Consider the following 20,714-nt stretch of genomic DNA (forward strand, 5'->3'; position numbering starts at 1 on the left):
ATCACAACATGCCCTGTACCTCAATCACAACATGCCCTGTACCTCAATCACAACATGCCCTGTACCTCAGTCACAACATGCCCTGTACCTCAGTCACAACATGCGCTGTACCTCAATCACAACATGCCCTGTACCTCAATCACAACATGCCCTGTACCTCAATCACAACATGCCCTGTACCTCAATCACAACATGCCCTGTACCTCAGTCACAACATGCCCTGTACCTCAATCACAACATGCCCTGTACCTCAATCACAACATGCCCTGTACCTCAATCACAACATGCCCTGTACCTCAGTCACAACATGCGCTGTACCTCAGTCACAACATGCCCTGTACCTCAGTCACAACATGCCCTGTACCTCAGTCACAACATGCCCTGTACCTCAATCACAACATGCCCTGTACCTCAATCACAACATGCCCTGTACCTCAATCACAACATGCCCTGTACCTCAGTCACAACATGCACTGTACCTCAATCACAACATGCCCTGTACCTCAGTCACAACATGCCCTGTAGCTCAACTGAATTATGCAAACACAGTTTTGTGTCAAATAAACCTGAGAGGATGAAGGGATCCCGGAGACACTTTGTTTCAACAAACACTTCAATCTGAGGGAAAGCTGATCTGCTGAGAAGTGAAGGTGTTTCTGTCAAACATCCCATCTGTGGTTCATACAATAACTGTTCAGTGACAGCAAGGACATATGATGTGATTTTTTTCAGCCCTGTTTCATTCCCAGCCAATCCTATGTTGACTATTTGTCAAGTCCCTCCGTGTCACTAAGAGGTACTCTTTTTTGTCATCAGGGTCCAGAAGTGCGGGGCTATCTTAGCCCCGGGCTAAGAATAGGACTAAAATAGCCCCGGGCTACTGTAACTTAGCCCCTTTTCACACACACACACACACACACACACACACACACACACACACACACACACACACACACACACACACACACACACACACACACACACACACACACACACACACACACACACACACACACACACACACACATTTGTTACCCCAGGCTAACCTAAACCCAGGGCTATGCGATTCACACTCAGTTCTACTAGCCCAGGGTTAGTAGAGCCTATAGGTTCGTTGGAACCAGTGCTGCCAGATACAGCTACTGGCCTCGTCTCTGCCCTGTTTCACACTGGCAACTTTTAGCTTTGTGTTTAGATGAAAAGTCAGGGCTAGCAGCTCTCTTAGCCCCAGGCTAAGAGACTCACTTAACCCCAGCTAAGTGTAGTGTGAAAAGCTTATAGGGAAGACGCATTGGATTTTTAGGTTGCATCTGATATTGCTCTTCCCACTCTGGTCCTCTTTCTCTCTCTCTCTCTCACACACACACACACACACACACACACACACACACACACACACACACACACACACACACGCACACACACACACACACACACACACACACACACAGTATATACAGTGTACAGTCTCAGCCTGAATGCTGAGTTAGTTAGTCATCATTTGGAGCCAAGAGCAACAGAAACTGAACCTGCAGGCTGTTATCATGGCTCACACACACGCACGCACACACACACACATGTAAACGCACGCACGCACACGCACACACACACACACACACACACACACACACACGGCCTGTTATCACTGTGCTCACACACACCAGCACTCATTCATTCAGACACAAACTCCATCCAGGTGCATGGAGCGCGCTGACACATTTAAGTCATTGTCCAATTTAATCTCAGCATATGGTTCACATTAAAACATTTCCATCATGATTGGAGACATGTAATTCACGAGAGGAGCATTGGGGGGGGAGAAGGGGAGGCATGTTTTTGGCACATATTTCCCTCTGATTTGGTCCATGTTGTTGATGACAGATGTACAGTATACTGTATGTTTCAGTGTGTTGGTCTTTACTGTAACAGCCTACATTCTGTTTTAATACAATAGGAACCTGTAGCATGAGTCCAGTATGATGTGTTGTGCAGGAAGAGCTGTGGTCTGTTCAAGGTCTGTCACATCCTTTCAAAGGCCAGACCATCTTTTTATTTTTTATTTGATCTCTCATAGTAATTTTTACTAGCCTGATATCAGACTGAATTGTCAACTCGTTGCACTCCTTGCAACCAAAACTCGAACGTCCTGCAACATCTACAGGTGTTGAGAAGGTTGTTCATCAGTAGCAGCGACTCAATGAGTAGCTACTTTACCAGATGCTGACAACATTTCTGCCATTCAAAACTCACTTTCTGGCCCGTGCTAAAAAAATAATAATGAAGAAAAGAATCTCCACCCATGAGATATTTCAGTTCTGTTGACATTGTTGCAGTTCCTACTGACTCCTCCAGAGGTCCATACAGGCCATGGATTACTTAATGCCAATTTAAGGTACTGTAGAATGTGCAAAGAATATTACAAATCTGAAAAATTACATATGTACATGGTTATATACTTCCATCTGGTATAAGATTTTATTCTCAGACTGAGACACAGACCAGGGGAGATACAGAGAGCTGGTCCAGTCAGCATCATCTACCTCTGACATGATGGCTAGCATGCAGTTTGATTGATTGAGAATTGTCTATTGGAAACCCTTTACCTGAATTTAATCTAATGGCATTTTGATCAGATTAGCAATCTATACCTTCATACATTTGTCATGTATGGAAACACGCTTGTTCATTTTGAGGAATGTTTTGGCATGAAAATGTTCAAATTAAAAAATTGTGTCTATCAGCACAAAATGTCAGCTAAAGGTAGCTTCATCCAAATATATCAGTATTGACATTAAAAAAGCAATATTGATACATCATACAGAAGACAAAAAAATAAAATAAAATAAAATATTGAGTTTCAGCAGGACAGAATTGCATAAAATTGCTTTGTGGGGAAAAACAACAAGAATCAACCAATTACAATGCATCTCTCTCTACTGAAAATATTAGAAGCCTTTGTTTATGTGGCTATTGCATATTGCAAGATTAAAAACACGCCTCAGCGTTTGAATTTGCGGCATTAAGGTCATTAAGGTGCACAATTACTGAGATGCTTCTGAGGAAGCTGCTTTCACTGTTGAAAAGACACTTTACATGATGATAAGGAAGAAGAAATTATTCAGCTCCTCTTGGAAAAGAATTCATGTTACAGGGTACACTTAAAATGAAAAATGAAAAATGCCTCTCTCCTTTTCATATTGGTATTAGTGGTTCTAATGTAGATTCAGATTTAATTTTTTATGAATGGTATGTATTTATTGTGTGTGACCCTACATGTAGCGTAGTACATTTAAAGCATTGTTGTTCTAATGCTGCATTCATATCACATCAGACTTACAGTAAATACAAAACAATTTTGTTTTGTTTTTGGGTTTTTGTTTTGATCCATTATACTCACACTAATACAATCAAGTCTACTGAAAGGCTGCAATTTGGTTATGGTTGATTTTAAATGAATAAATAAACAAATATTTTTGATGTGGGCGTTCTGAACATGTGAACGCTGCCAAGTAGCAACGAGATGTCACCCGGCTCTTTGGCTTCTTCTGATATGACATAAATGTGGCGTGAAGCTGCTAAGATGGTCATTTGGACTGGAGTGGATCCATTGTCTCTTTGTTACTGTACACAGTATGTAACCCTGATGAAGACCTCCTGCCAAAACACGTTCCTTTCTCCAAGAGTTGCTGCATTTGTTCTTCCTTTCAAGCTTCACTCATGCACCTTGATTATAATAAGGTGAGGTAGGAACCGTTTTGGTTCTCTTGTGAAAGGCTTCCCAAGGTCTTCCCAAAACGTTGTCTGCTCCCCTATCGCCCCGCGGCCTTGTACAGCGAGGTGCTGCTGCACTGCTGATCTGGTGCGATGTTGATCCTCCTCACATTCAGGTCTGCGGCGAAACCTCGGGCCTTCTGGTAGAAGAAGAGCGAGAGCTCCCGGTCCACCAGGAAGTTGTGGTAGATGGTGGCCAGGCGGGTGCAGAGCTGCAACTGAGACTTCTTGTTGCCCAGATCCATGGCTGCAGCCAGAGCCAGGTGGTAGTAGCCTGCAGCGTCGAATGGGTCCTACAGAGGGGACAGCAGTGACACGTCCAGGTCATTTTTTACAGTCCTTTCAGGAATCTACAGTTTAGCGATCACAGGGCCCTAGAGACACGGAGACGGCACTCTGATTGGTTGAGTTCAGGTTAGGCCCAAAACTAATAATCAAGGGTCTCCTTTGCACCCTCTTTTGCGCTCCGATTGTGCGTCTTGTAAAAGTGGACTTAGACACACCCCAAAACGCACTTGCGCCAGGTGCTTACTCCCTTTCATTGTGTGTGTGTGTGTGTGTGTGTGTGTGTGTGTGTGTGTGTGTGTGTGTGTGTGTGTGTGTGTGTGTGTGTGTGTGTGAGCAGAAATTGTGTTCGGCCACAGCTATGCCATTTTACGTGTGATCGCACTGAATCTCTCAGGAAGTGTAAAGAGCCCCCCTAGCTACGGATGACCTAGCGGAGATGGATTTTTGAATTAGGTAATTAGGGCCGACTAAATGGGCAAAAATGGCTAATTAGTGGCCAAAATGAGTGAGCACAGGTTCAGCACCATGGAGAGCTCCATTCGTTAGCTACTGATGGAAGACCCCTGAGTGGAGGAGCACAGCTGAGCAGAGTTGGAATCAGCCAGGGAAGTGAAGTGGACAATGAACCCCCTCTGGGAAGAGAGAGGAGAGGCTGCATGCCAACCCTGTGAGTGAGGCCTGACTAAGTGACCAGGCACACAGGGACGGGTATTCTCCTAGTATAGTCAAATCAATAGAGCTCAGCTTTTTACCTTCAGGTCATAGAAGATGATGTCCCCCAGGACCTGGTACACCCTGACATAGTACAGTGTTTCCTCATCGAACTGCAGAGGTGTGGGGCACAGAGACAGGCACTTCAGGTAGTAGTGCTCAGCCAGCTCAAACTGCTCCAGACAGTGGTACAGGGCGGCCAGGCGGTGGTAGGACACGCGCTCATTCAGACGATCACCTACAGTATATTTAAACCAGTGCACCAAGAAATTACAACATTTTTATTAATAGCCTACCTATTAATAGCCTACCTTTAAAACGGAATATAAGAGTTTATTGAATCCTTTATTTAATTCTACTCAAAACCTTGAATAAAAGAGAATTTTAAACATTTTAAGGCGGGACCCGAGGAACTTCTGCTGTCTGTCTGTATATGCATTTGTTATTAGTTTGTCACCACTGTGATTATTGTCACTATCAAGTCCAGTTGTGTTAAAAAGTCACATCTAGTGTGTATTTCCTACATCCTGTCTAAATAGTGAAAAGGTGAAAATGACCTTCAGTCGTAGTGTTTTACAGTAAATCACTGTCATAAAGATACTACAATGTAATCAGGTAATAAAAGGTAAATATATATCAGTCTAACCCTAGCTTTAAGTACAAAAATCGATTTAATCTATTTAGAAAGTGTTGAGTTTGTGTTGCAGTTGGTCTCGTCACCCAGTGTGATGCTGATGTCCAGAGCGGTCTGAGCGAACTCCACAGCTTCTCCATAGAGCTTCAGACTGAGCAGCAGCTCCACCAGTTTGTTGCACAACCTCAGCCTGGTACCAACATTGCTGCTCTTCACTGCAATGGGTAGAGCACGGTCCTGTGTGGTGGAATACACACACACACACACACACACACACACACACACACACACACACACACACACACACACACACACACACACACACACACACACACACACACACACACACGTACCCTACTGTATAAACACAGCTCCACCAAAAAGCTTGGTGCAGATGCAGAATTATTCCACATGCTGTGTAAAGAATTCACTTATAGTAATCAGTAGTCTGCTTACTAATTTCATTTTGGGTCTTTTTTCCTACATGAGAATATATGGAAAAGAAAATTTAAAATAGAATTATATTTTTTACAGTATTTATTTTACCCATTACCTCCGCCATGGAGGTGGTTATACTGTATCAGGGAAGCTACACAACCCAAGGTACTACTTTATACTACCTATGGGTGTAAAACTAGCATCCACACCAGGAGCAGGCCATATATACCCTGTAGAAGCAGACAGCCTTGTCTCGGTCCTGGCAGCTGTTGAAGAAAACATCTCCTGCAGCTTCCAGGAGCTTCAGGATGAAGCCTGTGTCTCCTCTACTGAGACCCACATCCTGAGCCACCTGGACAATACATGAAGAAGAAGAATAAGAAGAAGAAGAAGAAGAAGAAGAAGAAGAAGAAGAAGAAGAAGAAGAAGAAGAAGACATTTGATTAAAAAATGCTACATTATATATTGAGTTTTAGTTGAAATGTATCACTCTATTTTTTTAATGAAAGATTTAAGTCCAAAAATATTAGTATTTGGTCGAGAAATGGCCTACCTAATGACACCCAGTCAGTTTACAATGCATGCTGTATGTGATTTTATTTTTTGAGTTAATTTGCAAAAACAGGTATCTCCGTTTGTATTTTTTTTTTAATTATACAGTATATTGATGAATTTATATTGTAATTAAACTATTTTATTACTTGTATGTTGTTATTTCCAATCACAATTAAAACATATTCATGTGATCATATTCACATAAACCCTAACCCTAACCCTCAATAATGTTTTTATGTGCACTCCAGGGACTATCGAACAGGTGTTGTTTATTCATTTTAAGAATGGCATTGACCTGTTTTTGCAAATTAACTCTTCCTGTCCCTAAATAAAAGTAGCAGTAAAGTGTCTTTTGAAAGATTATTTCCTGGATGAGACTTCCTTCCTGTCAGTGTCATCTGATTCACAGAGTGGAACATAACTGGGATGAAAACACTTGACTCAGTGCAATGAAATTCTCTGTGGAGGTTTGGTTTGTCATATGGGACGAGAACCATCCGAGAGACATTAGAGAGTCTAATGTCTCTCAGTCTAATGATTAGACTGTCATCATGGTGACCTGTTTTCAGACCTGTACGTAGAGATCCACCAGTTCAGTCTGGCCCAGCATGTGGTAGATCTTTCCTGCCTGCAACCAGCCATAGGCCTCCTTCTCCTTGCAGCCCAGATCGATGAAAATACCCAGACTGCTCTTGGTGTGCTCAAGAGCCGTCCGGTGTGCCCTGAACACACACACACACACACACACACACACACACACACACACACACGCACACGCACACGCACACGCACACACACACACACACACACACACACACACACACACACACACACACACACACACACACACACACACACACACACACACACACACCGTGTTTGTGTATGTGGCTGCTGTATAGACCATGCATGTGACAAGAAAAGAGAATGAAAACGAGCATGTCCTTGGTCGGTTTAATCTTTTGATTAATTAAGAACAATACCGCCTCTGCTTCCACCATTAGATCTCATCGAACAATGTTCAATGCATTCAGGAGTTATTTTGTGATTAAATGCTGTAGTGCACCTACTTCCCCTGATTCTTAGATTGCATCTGAGATTGCTCTTCTCTCTCTGGTTCTCTCTCTCTCTCTCTCTCTCTCTCTCTCTCTCTCTCTCTCTCACACACACACACACACACACACATACACACACACACACACACACACACGCGCGCGCGCGCACGCGCGCATGCACGCACGCACCTGTCAGTCCCCAGGCTGAGGTATAGCTGGCTGATGGTCTCCAGTGCGAGACCCTCCTGTGCTCGGTCTCCTCGGCTCCTCAGCAGGTCCACTTGATGCTGGTTGTAGATGATGCACTGGGCCTGATCCGCACTCGCCGAGCCATACAGCTGGCAGAGCAGCTGGGTCGCAGCCAGCTGGCCTGGTATGACAAGACATATAATTAGTATGAAGCATGAATACTATAAGTATGGGTGTTGCTGGAAAAGAGAATGAGCTATTCCTGGATAGCAAAAGGTTCGAAAATAAGAGGAATAAAACGAGAGAATACATTATATACAATATGTTTTAGTTATAATTAGTGATTTCACTCAGCACCTAAATGAGGCATCTAAACCTGCGTTGCAAATCGGTACTGGTAGTACCTTCCAGTTGTAAAGGTACCGGGTTCAGTACCCAACCCTAGTTATAATAGAGAATTGAGAGTATAAGAGGACATACAAGAAAGACCCAATCCTTCACTCACAGTCTGAATGGTTGGCCTTGATGGCGAGCAGCAGAGCCCACTCATAGCATCCCTTGCCGTAGTCCAGCTGGCCCTGCTTCACATAGTGCTGTCCCAGCTGCAGCAGCACAGTGATGAAGTTGACCTCGTGACCTTCGTCCAGCTCAGAGAAGAGCTGCACAGCCTCGCTCAGATGCCTCTGTGCTAGTCCTTTAGCACCACCCTTCAGACACAACAGCCCTACAGGAAGAGGGAGAGGTACAGTATAGACGAGAACTGATGTATTAAGTGACTTAGATTTTAGGAGATGCAAAAGTGGAGGAGAGTGTAGTGATGCAAACATTGAACAAGAAGTACTTTTTCTGTCTACATGGAATTGTATAATTTTCAATTATTTTAAAATGTTTCTGTATCATATCGACATTTAATCCAAAAATGAAGTAGCAGAAAGGCCAGAGATTATTCATTGAATTAATAAGAAAATGCATTAAATTATTAAAAAAAAATGGGCCAATGAGCATTGTAGATCAGCTAGAAAAACATAAAACAGTGACCCAAAAAAAGCTGCCCGATAAAGCTTTTTGTTTAGCGTCCTTGGGTAGGGTGAATATTAATTCTAGCACTGGTGGTGTGTAATTTGGGTTTGTTTGGGGGATACAGGCTATAATGAAATGGACAGAACAGAACAGAACCTCTCTGGTGTCTGTTGCTTCAGTAATCTCACAGGAAGTGTCCAGAGCAAGAACACTCTTAAGCACATATGTCACCTAGGTTAGCCTGGGCTACAGCCCAGTTGGGTCGGTCCTCATCCTCTTCGCAGATGTCAATAGCTGCCTGGTAGCTCTCTGCTGCCCTCCGGAGGTCACCCATGCACAGAAGTGCCACACCACGCATGTTGAGGAGCACACCTTCACATCAAAGAAAATCTGATGTGACTATTTTAATAGCTATGGAATAGGCCATGTTACTTCACGTGTTTGTCTGTGAAACACTAGCCAGTCATTATACTTTCTTTCTTCTTTCTTCTGTCGTTGTCGGGCGGAAACCTTGTATCTCCATTCTCCAAATTCTCCCTTTTTCTCTCTCTCCCTCCCCCTTTTTTGTTTTGTTTTTTTGTTTTTGTTTTGTTATAAATGGATTTAGTGGGTACCCAAAAATAACCTGTGGAAGTTTCAGGTACTTTGGACCTTTGGATGTTATATTACTGGTTATTAATGTTATTATTACTATGTTAAAATGTGAAAGTTTTTTCTTTCTTGTGAAAAATTGCTTTTTTAGAGATACAAGCTTTCCACCCGACAGCGACAATAATATTACAATACAGTTTTTTAAAAGGTGCTACGATATGTGTAGCATTTTAACATTAATAAATTATTACTTTTAAGTCTTAATTTTGAGACATATTACAATTACATAAACAAATTTGCTGAAATTTTTTTAAGCCTCTACTGGCATTTGCCGGGAAATCTGCTTGATGGCTTTACAGCACAGAACAGAATCTGCTTGATTGCTTTACAGCACAGAACAGAAAGAGACATGTTGTTGCAGCGCAAAAGCAGCTAAATCTTTCAGAGTCTCTGTCAATGGCAGATGGTGGAAGCAGTGAAAGGCTTATGGATAAATCATTTCCAACATGTTCAACTCGTTAACGACAAGGTGCTCTTCAACATTTTCTCTTTGTCTTGAACATGCAAACAGAATGTTCACATGATCAGTAATTGCTAATACCAATCAAAGTTAATCTGACTAATATATTGATGTTTAACATACTACAAGCATCACATTTAACGACAACACATTTAACCAGAGGACACCACAGACCTTCCTGAGGGGTGGTGCAGTGCTCCGGCATGGAAGCCAGGACAGAGTCCAGGATGTCCAGAGCGACATCTGGCTGGTTGTCGTTAATGTGAAGCCATCCGAGCCAGATGAGGGTGCTGTTTCTCTCTGGGACGGAGACGGAGAGGCCTCGTGAAGGTGGACTGCGGTCAATCAGAGCGCGCATGTAGCAGACGGCACGTCCGACCATTCTGTGCTTCTGAAACAGCTGGGAGAGACACAGAGTGAGCGGCAGGCTCAGCACATGGTAGCGGTCGCCTCCTCCTCCGTTTGGTCCGCCCTCGGTGAAAGAGAGGGCTCGGTGTAAATACGGAGCCACCCGAGCCGGAATGGAGTCGTCCTGTTTTGTGATCCCGTAGAGTCTGTTGGCATTGTCCACAACCAGAGCCATGCTGCTGAGGCAGTCGCTCAGCGTGGCAGATGGCTGCAGAGAAGCTCGTCGGACTGAACTGACACTGAGGTGGGGACGGCAGAGCTCACTGTAGAGCCTCCCCAGGCTCAGGTATCCATGACTGGGACGTACGCTGCATGTTCCGGGAGTGTCTGCAGAAAGAGCAAGTAGCCTCTCGAGGTAAGGCACAGCGCTGGCACCCTCGCCACGCCTCCAGTGGCGCTTCGCCACTAGGAAACAGGCCCGGGCCTCGGCCATCTTGTTGTGAGACAGAACCGCTTTCTTCAGAGCGTATTTAAGGAGCTGCAAGTCGTCGTCCATGCTCACCACGCAGTCTGGGACGCCCATAATCAAGGCGGTGATTCGCTCCATCAGAGAAAAGTACTTTTCTGCGTTTTTCTGCGTGAGATAAACGACAGCCAGGTTGGCGTAGATGCTAGCCAGTAGCCTCAGGTCGGTGAAGGCCTCTCGCGGCACGCTGAGAGCTTCCTCAAAGTAAACCCGGGCCTGGCTGAACTTGGACCTGCCGCCACACAGCTTGCCCAACAGGAAGCACATGCGGCACTGCGACCAAAAGAGGCGCTTCTTCCTGGCTGTTTCCCGGGCGACGCCCAGGAAGGCCGTCAGCTCGTCCTCGTCGGATTGGCCAACGAAGGTAGAGGAGGCGAGGAGTTCTGGGCTCAGTCCGTAGAGGGCGCCAAACTCTAGTTTGTAGTCACGGCTGTCGAGAAAGGAGAGGAGGGGAATTAAGTTCTCTGTGTTGGTACTTCCCTCTACGACTGGGTGAACAGTGAAACAGGGGGGCTCTGGATCTGACATCTTCGTAGCCTGGGTTGAGTCCTCTTGAGTCCCGTTTGTGGTCACAACGGAATGAGATGATGAAACTTTTCCCTGGAGAAGAATCCTCTCAATATTTCTCTTCAGTTCAGACTGCTGAGGATCCACTTTGCCTGAAGAGCCGCCTGCAAATGATTTTTGGGGAGTATAAAACTGATGACGTAATATGGTGGAGACAAGGTTCTTCAAGATTCATGAAGATAATTTAAACTGAGTAGCATTGAGGGGCTATTTTTCTCAGAATGTACGGGGAGAAAGAGGAGGCTTACTTGCAGTTTTCTTTTCTGCACCTTGGTGATTGATCAGATCTGAAAATGAACAATTCAAAGCAAAAGAATATGAATGAAAGGAGACATATATAACACTTAAACAGGAAATGAAAGCCAGTTGTTTGATTATTCAGCCAGCAATTTAGATATTTTTACCTAGAGCTCTACCAAAAAGTTTTGACTGTGATTCAGTCAAAACTCAAAGACACCTACATAGTACTGTGACCAAATTGTTCAAAAGAAGCAGTAGGTACAAAAAAAAGTTACTCTGCATGCACAAACTTTTCCAGATCGACAATCCATATTGGTATGGGATAAACATCATAGAATATAGATATGTTAAGAACGAAGGCCTGCAGTGTGACTTTAATCAGCTAGAACCCACCTTCAAATCTAGATCTAAAGATGAATTCTCCCTCTGCAGAGAACATTTCCATCTTACCCAGCTTGTAGTTATAACCAATATCATTTTGAGATGTCCTCTTCAGCAAAGCAATCGTCTCATCTATGACTTGCTCCTCGTTCAGACTGAAGAACGTCCTTTCCTCATTGTCCAAAAAGATGTCCGTTGAGCTGGAAGAGTGACAGAGAGACAGATAGGCTATACTGACCCGTCCAGCTCAGCCAAATGCCATGTGAGTCATATGGTCCAGTGATGGAAACAGTAATACAGGTACTGATGACACACTTACTCACAAATGTCATTGGACGGTTTGACCAGACTCGTCTTGACCAGCCCCACCTCTCCCGTTGCCTCCATCCTCCCCATGAACCAATCAAAGCAAGACACCAGGAGCCCCACAATGATGATGCGATCACCAGGCGCCACGCTCAGCTCGTCGGGGCCCTCGGCATCGTACTCCGTTGTGGCCAGACAGGTTCCTCTGGCTGAAGGGGGTGAGGGAGGTGATGAGGAACACAAGGAGATAGGGAGCAACGAGAGAGAGAGAGGTTTGAGATGGAGGGAGTGTTGATGTGAGAGAGTGATGAAGGGAAATGTTAAAGGCATAGTTGATCAGATTATTTGAGGTAGTCATTGAACTGCTGTGGAAGGGGCCAGAAGCAAAGCATATTTTGGGCACCTAAAAGAAGGCCAAACTAAACAAATCAACATCAGTTTAAGTGTGGACGCTATTAAAGGAGCTATATGATTTTGGAGAAAGATTGAGTCAACAGGGTTCTCATTTTCTCAAATCCTGACACTTTGGGTTGGTGGACGGTCTGGCGCACCCACCCAAAACATCGGTAGCCTATTCGATGACCTGGGAATGAGAACCCTGTTGACTCAATCTTTCTCCAAACACACATGTAGTACTTTTAACAACATTTTCAGTGCTTTACAGTACCTTGTGTGAAACAGTACCGCACACAGCATGCGTAGGAATAGGGAAGTTATACGGTTGAGAAGATGTAGTGGCAAAGGAAAGGGCTGTTTTTACGGCAAGGTAGCCTACAGTAATATGCTGAAAATGTTATTAATATAGCCTATATATAGCGTACACTGAAGCTGATATTGATTTGTTTAGGTGGGCCTTCTTTTAGGCTAAAATACATTTTGCTGATGAGCCCTTCCACAGCTCGTCTCTACTTCTCCAAACTGGGAGCACATCGATAAGTACCTCATACAACCACCACGAGGAAACGACTGCATAGCACCAACTGCATAGCACCAACTGACCATGTATATTATGGTCATAGCACCAACTGACCATGTATATTATGGTCATAGCACCAACTGACCATGTATATATGGTCATAGCACCAACTGACCATGTATATTATGATCATAACAGCAACTGACCGTGTATGATCATAGCATCCAACTGACCATGTATATTATGGTCATAGCACCAACTGACCATGTATATTATGGTCATTGGTCATCATCGGAGGGTTTGATCAATACAAATGACTCAACAATTGCAGCTGCTGAGATTTCCGCCTTTCAAAAGTCACACCCTGCTGTGTTTAGGAACATTATTTGTATATATTCATTATTCTGCTGTGTTTTGGAACATTACAGTATTCTGGAGTTTCAAGACACTTGACACTTAAGGTTTAATTCAGTTTGATTTATTGCTAAATGTGCAAAACAACAGTCTGGAGTCGATTTGACTGCACTTACCAAACTGGAGAGGGAAGTCACAGGCAGGTTTCCCACCGCCAACTAAAATGCTCTCTGCACAAGATTTGAGAAACCATCTGTGGGCAAATAAGACCATGTCAGTTTACTATTCAACAGGCACCTACATCTGTCTGAATAATCATTACAGTCCACAACAAACAACAAACAAACAAACAAACAAACAAACAAACAAACAAACAAACAAACACACACACACACACACACACACACACACACACACACACACACACACACAGATATGACTGACTGATAAAAGGGGATGACGGGCTGTAAGGCGGGTTTGCGCTTGGTGCCCCGGGCTCCGTCAGCCAGGCAGAGGACGGTCCACCCTGAGCCCAGGAAGGGAGGCTCGAACTGGGCCACGTCTCCCTGCTCCAGGTACAGGTCACCTCCAGAGGTGGAGCTGTCAAACATCTGGCTGGAACTACAGCAGGCAAACAACGAACCTGAGGACGGAGAGAAAGTAGTTTGGTTTTAGTGACCCATGAATGTAGTTCCCAGTGTTGGGAAGTACTACATGTAGCTCAATTACTAGATATACTACAGTTTGCAGTGGTTGGGTGGTAGTTTAACTATATTCAAATCTCAGTAGCCTTTTCACTAGTGAACTACTTTGAGTCGTGTAACTGTAGTTTCAACCCAGTCTCACAGAAAATTGTATAATACCAACGATATGGACCAACGTTGCTATTTTACAATTTCGGCTCGAAAATTGTAAAATAGTAACGTTCTGAGATTTTAGGGTTAGGATTAGAGTAGGGGGAGGGGTTAGAAACAGAAAATCTCCGTAAAACACGCCCAAACCACGCCCACCGCTGTAGACACATACGTTCCCATTTTACAATTTCTTAGCCGACATTGTAAAATACCAACGTTTGTCCACAAACGTTGCTATTTTACAATTTTTTTGGAGATCGGGTTGGTAGTTTAGGTAGTTAATGACAAACTACAGAGTCATAGTATTCTCATGATGTTTTTTGCCATACAATATGGCACAATCCCACAGCTCATTTTCCACAGTTGTCATTTACATAATGACAATCAGCTGCTATGATTAAAGTTATATGAGGCAAAAAAGAGAATAGTTCAGTTAAGATGTAGTTAAGTTGTAGTTTTATACAATGTAAAACACAGAGTAGAAGCCATCAGAAGCTCCCAGTCTTCTCAGTGATGGTCTTGTTTGTTTACAGTAATTATGCTAATGTGTCAAAATGTATGTGGTAATGATTTATTGATGTTAAAATGCTACACAGAGCAGCTTAAATAACTGTATTCCACCATACCATCTTGCATGAGGATGCCTTTGTAGATGAGGTGGAGTGTTTCCTCTGGGATGGAGACCTCAATACCAACGTCTTCCTCCAGAGAAGAGAGCCAGAACTCTTGGTCTAACAACAGATTCTCCATACAGTGACCTAGAAAACCTGCAGGAGCGAGGGACAGGAGAGTGAGAATGATGATATTAAGATGTTTAAATCTCATAACGTTTATTCTTATTATTCTTATTACTATTATATAACAATAACACAACTACTATTTCTTACGATTACCACTACTGCTACTGCTGACACAGTATTTATAAGTTGAAATGTATATTTCAATGTCCTTTTGTGTCTGTGTTAATACAATGCAATAATTATCACTAATGATTGGCTACTGTATCACACAGGTTGCTTCACTGCAAATACTCAACTGCAGATACAGTCAAAATCCAACACAGTCTCTTAGAAAAACGTATAATACCAACGATGTGGACCAACGTTGCTATTTTACAATTTCGGCTCGAAAAACGTAAAATATTAACGTTCCGAGTGGTTAGGGTGAGGATTAGAGTAGGGGGAGGGGTTAGAAACAGAAAATCTCCATAAAACACGCCCAAACCCCGCCCACCGCTGTAGACGCATACGTTCCCATTTTACAATTTCTTAGCCGACATCGTAAAATAGCAACGTTTGTCCACAAACGTTCCTATTTTACGTTTTTTTTGGAGATCGGGTTGTCAAAATCACACTGTCACTGAACTCCTTTTCATTCTTGTAATGCACACCTAATGAGTAATATGTGGTGAACTTCCATATTTCTTCAAAGGTTTTGAAATTCACATATATTGCATTTTCTTCACTGTTGATGGAGAGGAGATGAGCCGACAACTCCTAGAGCGAGAGAAGAGAAAAGGTTTCATAACAAACATACATTAAATGTTTGCTCTCAAGACAACTTCATGACAACATAGTTGAACTGGCTACAGTACATTAGGTTAAAAATGTATTGTGACTGACTCGTAAATAACCTCAAATATGAGACGTGAGTCATCACGTGAGGATTGAACTTATAATAAAAACAACTTAATGTGAAATTGTTAAATGCATTTACATTTGCTTTGCTTTGTTTAGCAACCATGGGATCTATATTTCATATTTCCATGCATGTACTATTCATACATGTTTCAAAACAGCATACAGTACAACATGTACAGTATAGGCTAGTATGACAATAAAGGTCATGTCCGAATGATCTAAATCTAGCACCCTAAGCTGGCTAACACCAAGCTAACACCAAGCTAAGACCAAGCTAACACCAAGCTAACACCAAGCTAAGACCAAGCTAACACCAAGCTAACAGCTGATGGACTTGTAAAGAAGATGGTGACTTGTGTGATTGGTCATCAGCCAATTTATTGAGGAAGGAGGCATTCTTTACAACTCAAAGTTTCAGGAGCTGAACATAAATCTGCTAGCCAGGTGTGTGTGTGTGTGTGTGTGTGTGTGTGTGTCAGGGTTGTACCATGAAGAGAGCGTTGACCTCGGGGCTGTCAGCCTGCAGCATGCGCAGCTTCCCTCTCAGTATTTCCTGTGACTCCTCGTCTGCAGGAAGTCTGTCCGGACCCGCCACCATGGCCAGCAGCATGGGCAGGGCTAAACACAGGAAGTCTGTTAGGACCCGCCACCATGACCAGCAGTATGGGCAGGGCTAAACACAGGAAGTCTGTTAGGACCTGCCACCATGGCCAGCAGCATGGGCAGGGCTAAACACAGGAAGTCTGTTAGGACCTGCCACCATGGCCAGCAGCATGGGCAGGGCTAAACACAGGAAGTCTGTTAGGACCTGCCACCATGACCAGCAGCATGGGCAGGACTAAACACAGGAAGTCTGTTAGGACCTGCCACCATGGCCAGCAGCATGGGCAGGGCTAAACACAGGAAGTCTGTTAGGACCCGCCACCATGACCAGCAGTATGGGCAGGGCTAAACACAGGAAGTCTGTTAGGACCTGCCACCATGACCAGCAGTATGGGCAGGGCTAAACACAGGAAGTCTGTTAGGACCTGCCACCATGGCCAGCAGCATGGGCAGGGCTAAACACAGGAAGTCTGTTAGGACCTGCCACCATGGCCAGCAGCATGGGCAGGGCTAAACACAGGAAGTCTGTTAGGACCTGCCACCATGGCCAGCAGCATGGGCAGGGCTAAACACAGGAAGTCTGTTAGGACCTGCCACCATGACCAGCAGCATGGGCAGGGCTAAACACAGGAAGTCTGTTAGGACCTGCCACCATGGCCAGCAGCATGGGCAGGGCTAAACACAGGAAGTCTGTTAGGACCCGCCACCATGACCAGCAGTATGGGCAGGGCTAAACACAGGAAGTCTGTTAGGACCTGCCACCATGACCAGCAGTATGGGCAGGGCTAAACACAGGAAGTCTGTTAGGACCTGCCACCATGGCCAGCAGCATGGGCAGGGCTAAACACAGGAAGTCTGTTAGGACCTGCCACCATGGCCAGCAGCATGGGCAGGGCTAAACACAGGAAGTCTGTTAGGACCCGCCACCATGACCAGCAGCATGGGCAGGGCTAAACACACAACACACCCAATCACTACACACTGATGGGTGAGATTTTGGTGGCTATTGATGCTCATCGTTGTCATTTTAGGATAAGATGGAAATGTAATGATCTCTGTGGGGAGTTAAGTTAAGTTAAGTTAAGTTAAGTTAAGTTTAGTTTAGTTTAGTTTAGTTTAGTTAACTTATGACAATTGAATTCATGCATACCTACATATTCTCAGAATAATTTCGTAGCTCCGGGTCATGAGAATCAGGTATGTGGCAAAAGTGAAACCATTGAACTGTTGAATGTCAACTAATAAGCTGTTGAAATGTTACAAATACTTTTTATTGATTTATTGATGCATTGATTGATTGATTGATTTTATGCAGTCATCTTCTTTCTATTTCAGTACTATTTCAGCAAAGTAATTAACCTTCTACTTGACTGGGTGTTTTGGTGCTCCTTCCACAGCCTGAAGCACCATGAAGATGCTGCCTCTGGAGTTAATGTTTACTAAAGAAACCTTAGCTGAGTGCTTTCTGCTGCCATAGCAAAAACACTTCCTGATTGGTCAATGTGATAAATTATTAGATCTATAGGGACTGACAAGATATTACTTGGACAGAAACCTTAAAGAATAAAACATTGTCATTTTATGTGTCTGCAAACCTACAATTTGTTTTGCTTGACTTGTGCTCTCCATTATAATGACACATCTATAAGATCGACTTTGGACGCATGATACAACACTTTGCCATAAACAAGTGGTATCCATGCTTAAAGTAGCTACATGTACCTGTGAATCTAACCTCATTGACATGTGATGTGATGGGTTGACTAAACTGTGCAACTGACTGACTCAGACAGATTAATCAATGACTTCAGAGGCACTCACAGGTTCAAGGTACTGTACAAACCACTTCAGATTCTCACATGATTTTCCACAGAGACGTCAACTCACTTTTATAGATCATTATGATTTTTTTTAATGTTTGCACTCATGTGAGTATTGTGGTTAGTAAAGTGCTGACAATACTGATTATATTTGTATGGTGTATATATCTTTGCAAACATTCTTTCTGTAAAGTACACCTTGACAATCATCCATGCCAATACAAACAGGTGGACCGTTGCATTGCAGGTTTCACATCATAGTGCTGCAAAATACATTGATAAAAATAAACTACATTTAGCCAACGTTCTGGTACCAAGAAGTCTGACAGACACACTAGGACGTTACCTGTTGGGAAGTGCTCCTCAGACAGAGTCCTCCTCAGACTTGCAGCATCTCTGGAGAGACCACGCTCTGTCAAATAAACAAAGGAACACTTTAGAACTTCCATATGTGACTGGAACCTTGCTGCATTAAGGCAAGCTGCCTGTGTCAGCTGAAAGTTTATAGGCTATTGGTCCAACCCTCCTATAGCTTACATCACTATATTCTAACCATCCATAACTGTATTATGATTCCTATGTAGATGTATTAGGGAGGGAGTCCCTAGAAAAGAATAATAATAAGTTATTTACAAGAACATGTACTTATGTGGGAGGTTGAGCATTGATACCCCTCTCAAAATGATCACTTTTGATTTATTCAACTTTATCTTCAGTATGAGAAACTTATGAGCCTGGTGGCTACCACCTTTATTACAAGTATGACAACCCCAGGAAAACAAGACTATCTTTCTTGCATGTGATTGGGTGATAGCAGACCTGTATATTAGAAGAGTTGCGACATCTCCATTCACTCAAATGGACCATTTTTTGTTTGTTTTACCTCACAAAAGTTCCTGGAAGGTTCTGGATTAAGCAGCACTCTCGAGTTGCAGCAAAATGGACCATTTGTGATGTACTTTGAAAGGGTCAGACCATTAAACAATCAAATTGTATATTATCAGCTTTATTTTAGCATTCAAACGTAGCGCGAGCCCCCTTCCTGGCTATTCTTTGGCTACATGTCATGCATTTTGGACCTCCGCTGGCGCCACTCTCTTATTTACTAGCTTGCTCTGGGTGATAGTGACCCCCCTCCAACCCCCCCCCCCCCCCCCCCTCCCCCACCACACACACACACACACACACACACACACACACACACACACACACACACACACACACACACACACACACACACACACACACACACACACACACACACACACACACACACACAGGAGGCATCTGGTCCGGTCTGATTTCCCACATGGGAGCATGGAAACTGTTTAATATCTAAATAATATGTCTGTAGTTTATAGTGGCCTTGTATTGGTTATTGTTTTGATCTAATTTGATTTCACTGTAATACTCATAGATATTCCTAAAATGACATAGGCTAACAGTTCAGTGGCTGCATATACTGCCTGAAAAGTTACTCATATCAATATTCTTATAGTAAGATGATATCTAGTGTAGGGTTATATTAATAATGACCTTGAAAAATGATACTCCTGTAACATTCCTACAGTATAATGTTCCTGTTTCTTTGGTAGGCTACTACTGAATGGTGTCACTATACACTATGCCACTATTACTAGTGACTGTAGTGACTTACAGTGTGTGAGAGCCTACTCAATAGTGAGTTTAGACATACTCACTATAATAATTCAGTGTTACTGTAAAAGGAAAAGGAAAAAGGATAGGCTATAGTAAGTAAGTAGGAAGGCTATAGTTTTTCTGTGATTGCCTATTTGTGAAGTAGCCGATCCGTCTGAAATGTATTATTTAAGTTATTTTCTTTCTTATACAGTAGGTAGGCTATAGCCTAGAGAAGATAAAAAGAAATGGCCACAAATAAAGTCACTATATGAATTCATATTGAGCAGCCCTTTGACAATAAAGGATTAGGCCATAGGCCACCATAGAATAAAACTAACCTATCAATTTATTAAATTGTAATATATCATCTTTCTTCCCACTAATATGAGTACCCTATAAGATACACTTTAAGTCCATATAGTGATATGATTATTATAAGGCATAGTAGTGTCTCTTACCCATTTTGCTGTGTCGGGTGGTTTTCTCCTGGTCATTGGTAGAGATGTGTCTCCCGAGCTCTCGGTCAGTGGCTGACATGTCGGGTCAAACAGTGTCTCCCTGGTCAACTCCACCACACTCCCTGGTCCCGGGCCGGTGGAGGTTCAACTCCACCACACATCACATGCCTCTCCACCAAACGTGCAATAAACTTCAGGAGACAGCAGTGTCAAGCCAGACAGAATGCAACAAAATATGAGACTTCTGGCCTGACCTTTCAAAATAAAATGCTTATTGCATGAACAATA

At 43.3% G+C, this 20,714-nt stretch overlaps 1 protein-coding gene across 1 annotated transcript; it reads right to left on the bottom strand.

The window, feature by feature from the left end:
* Nucleotides 1-3,809: 3,809 nt before the first annotated feature.
* On the bottom strand, nt 3,810-20,505 carry sh3tc1 (SH3 domain and tetratricopeptide repeats 1; the record flags this gene model as incomplete). Its single annotated transcript, XM_083640818.1, has 18 exons — nt 3,810-4,064; nt 4,812-5,008; nt 5,491-5,641; nt 6,072-6,194; nt 6,969-7,119; nt 7,642-7,822; nt 8,147-8,365; nt 8,893-9,033; nt 9,947-11,317; nt 11,904-12,034; nt 12,154-12,349; nt 13,587-13,663; nt 13,855-14,053; nt 14,891-15,031; nt 15,655-15,760; nt 16,392-16,537; nt 18,674-18,739; nt 20,427-20,505. 18 exons carry the CDS (start codon nt 20,503-20,505, stop codon nt 3,810-3,812), a joined length of 3,930 nt encoding a protein of 1,309 aa, XP_083496944.1.
* Between the last annotated feature and the right edge of the window lie 209 nt (nt 20,506-20,714).

The sequence above is a fragment of the Poromitra crassiceps genome (assembly GCF_964638095.1).
Source record: "Poromitra crassiceps genome assembly, chromosome: 7".
In the NCBI taxonomy this organism is placed as follows: Eukaryota; Metazoa; Chordata; class Actinopteri; order Beryciformes; family Melamphaidae; genus Poromitra; species Poromitra crassiceps.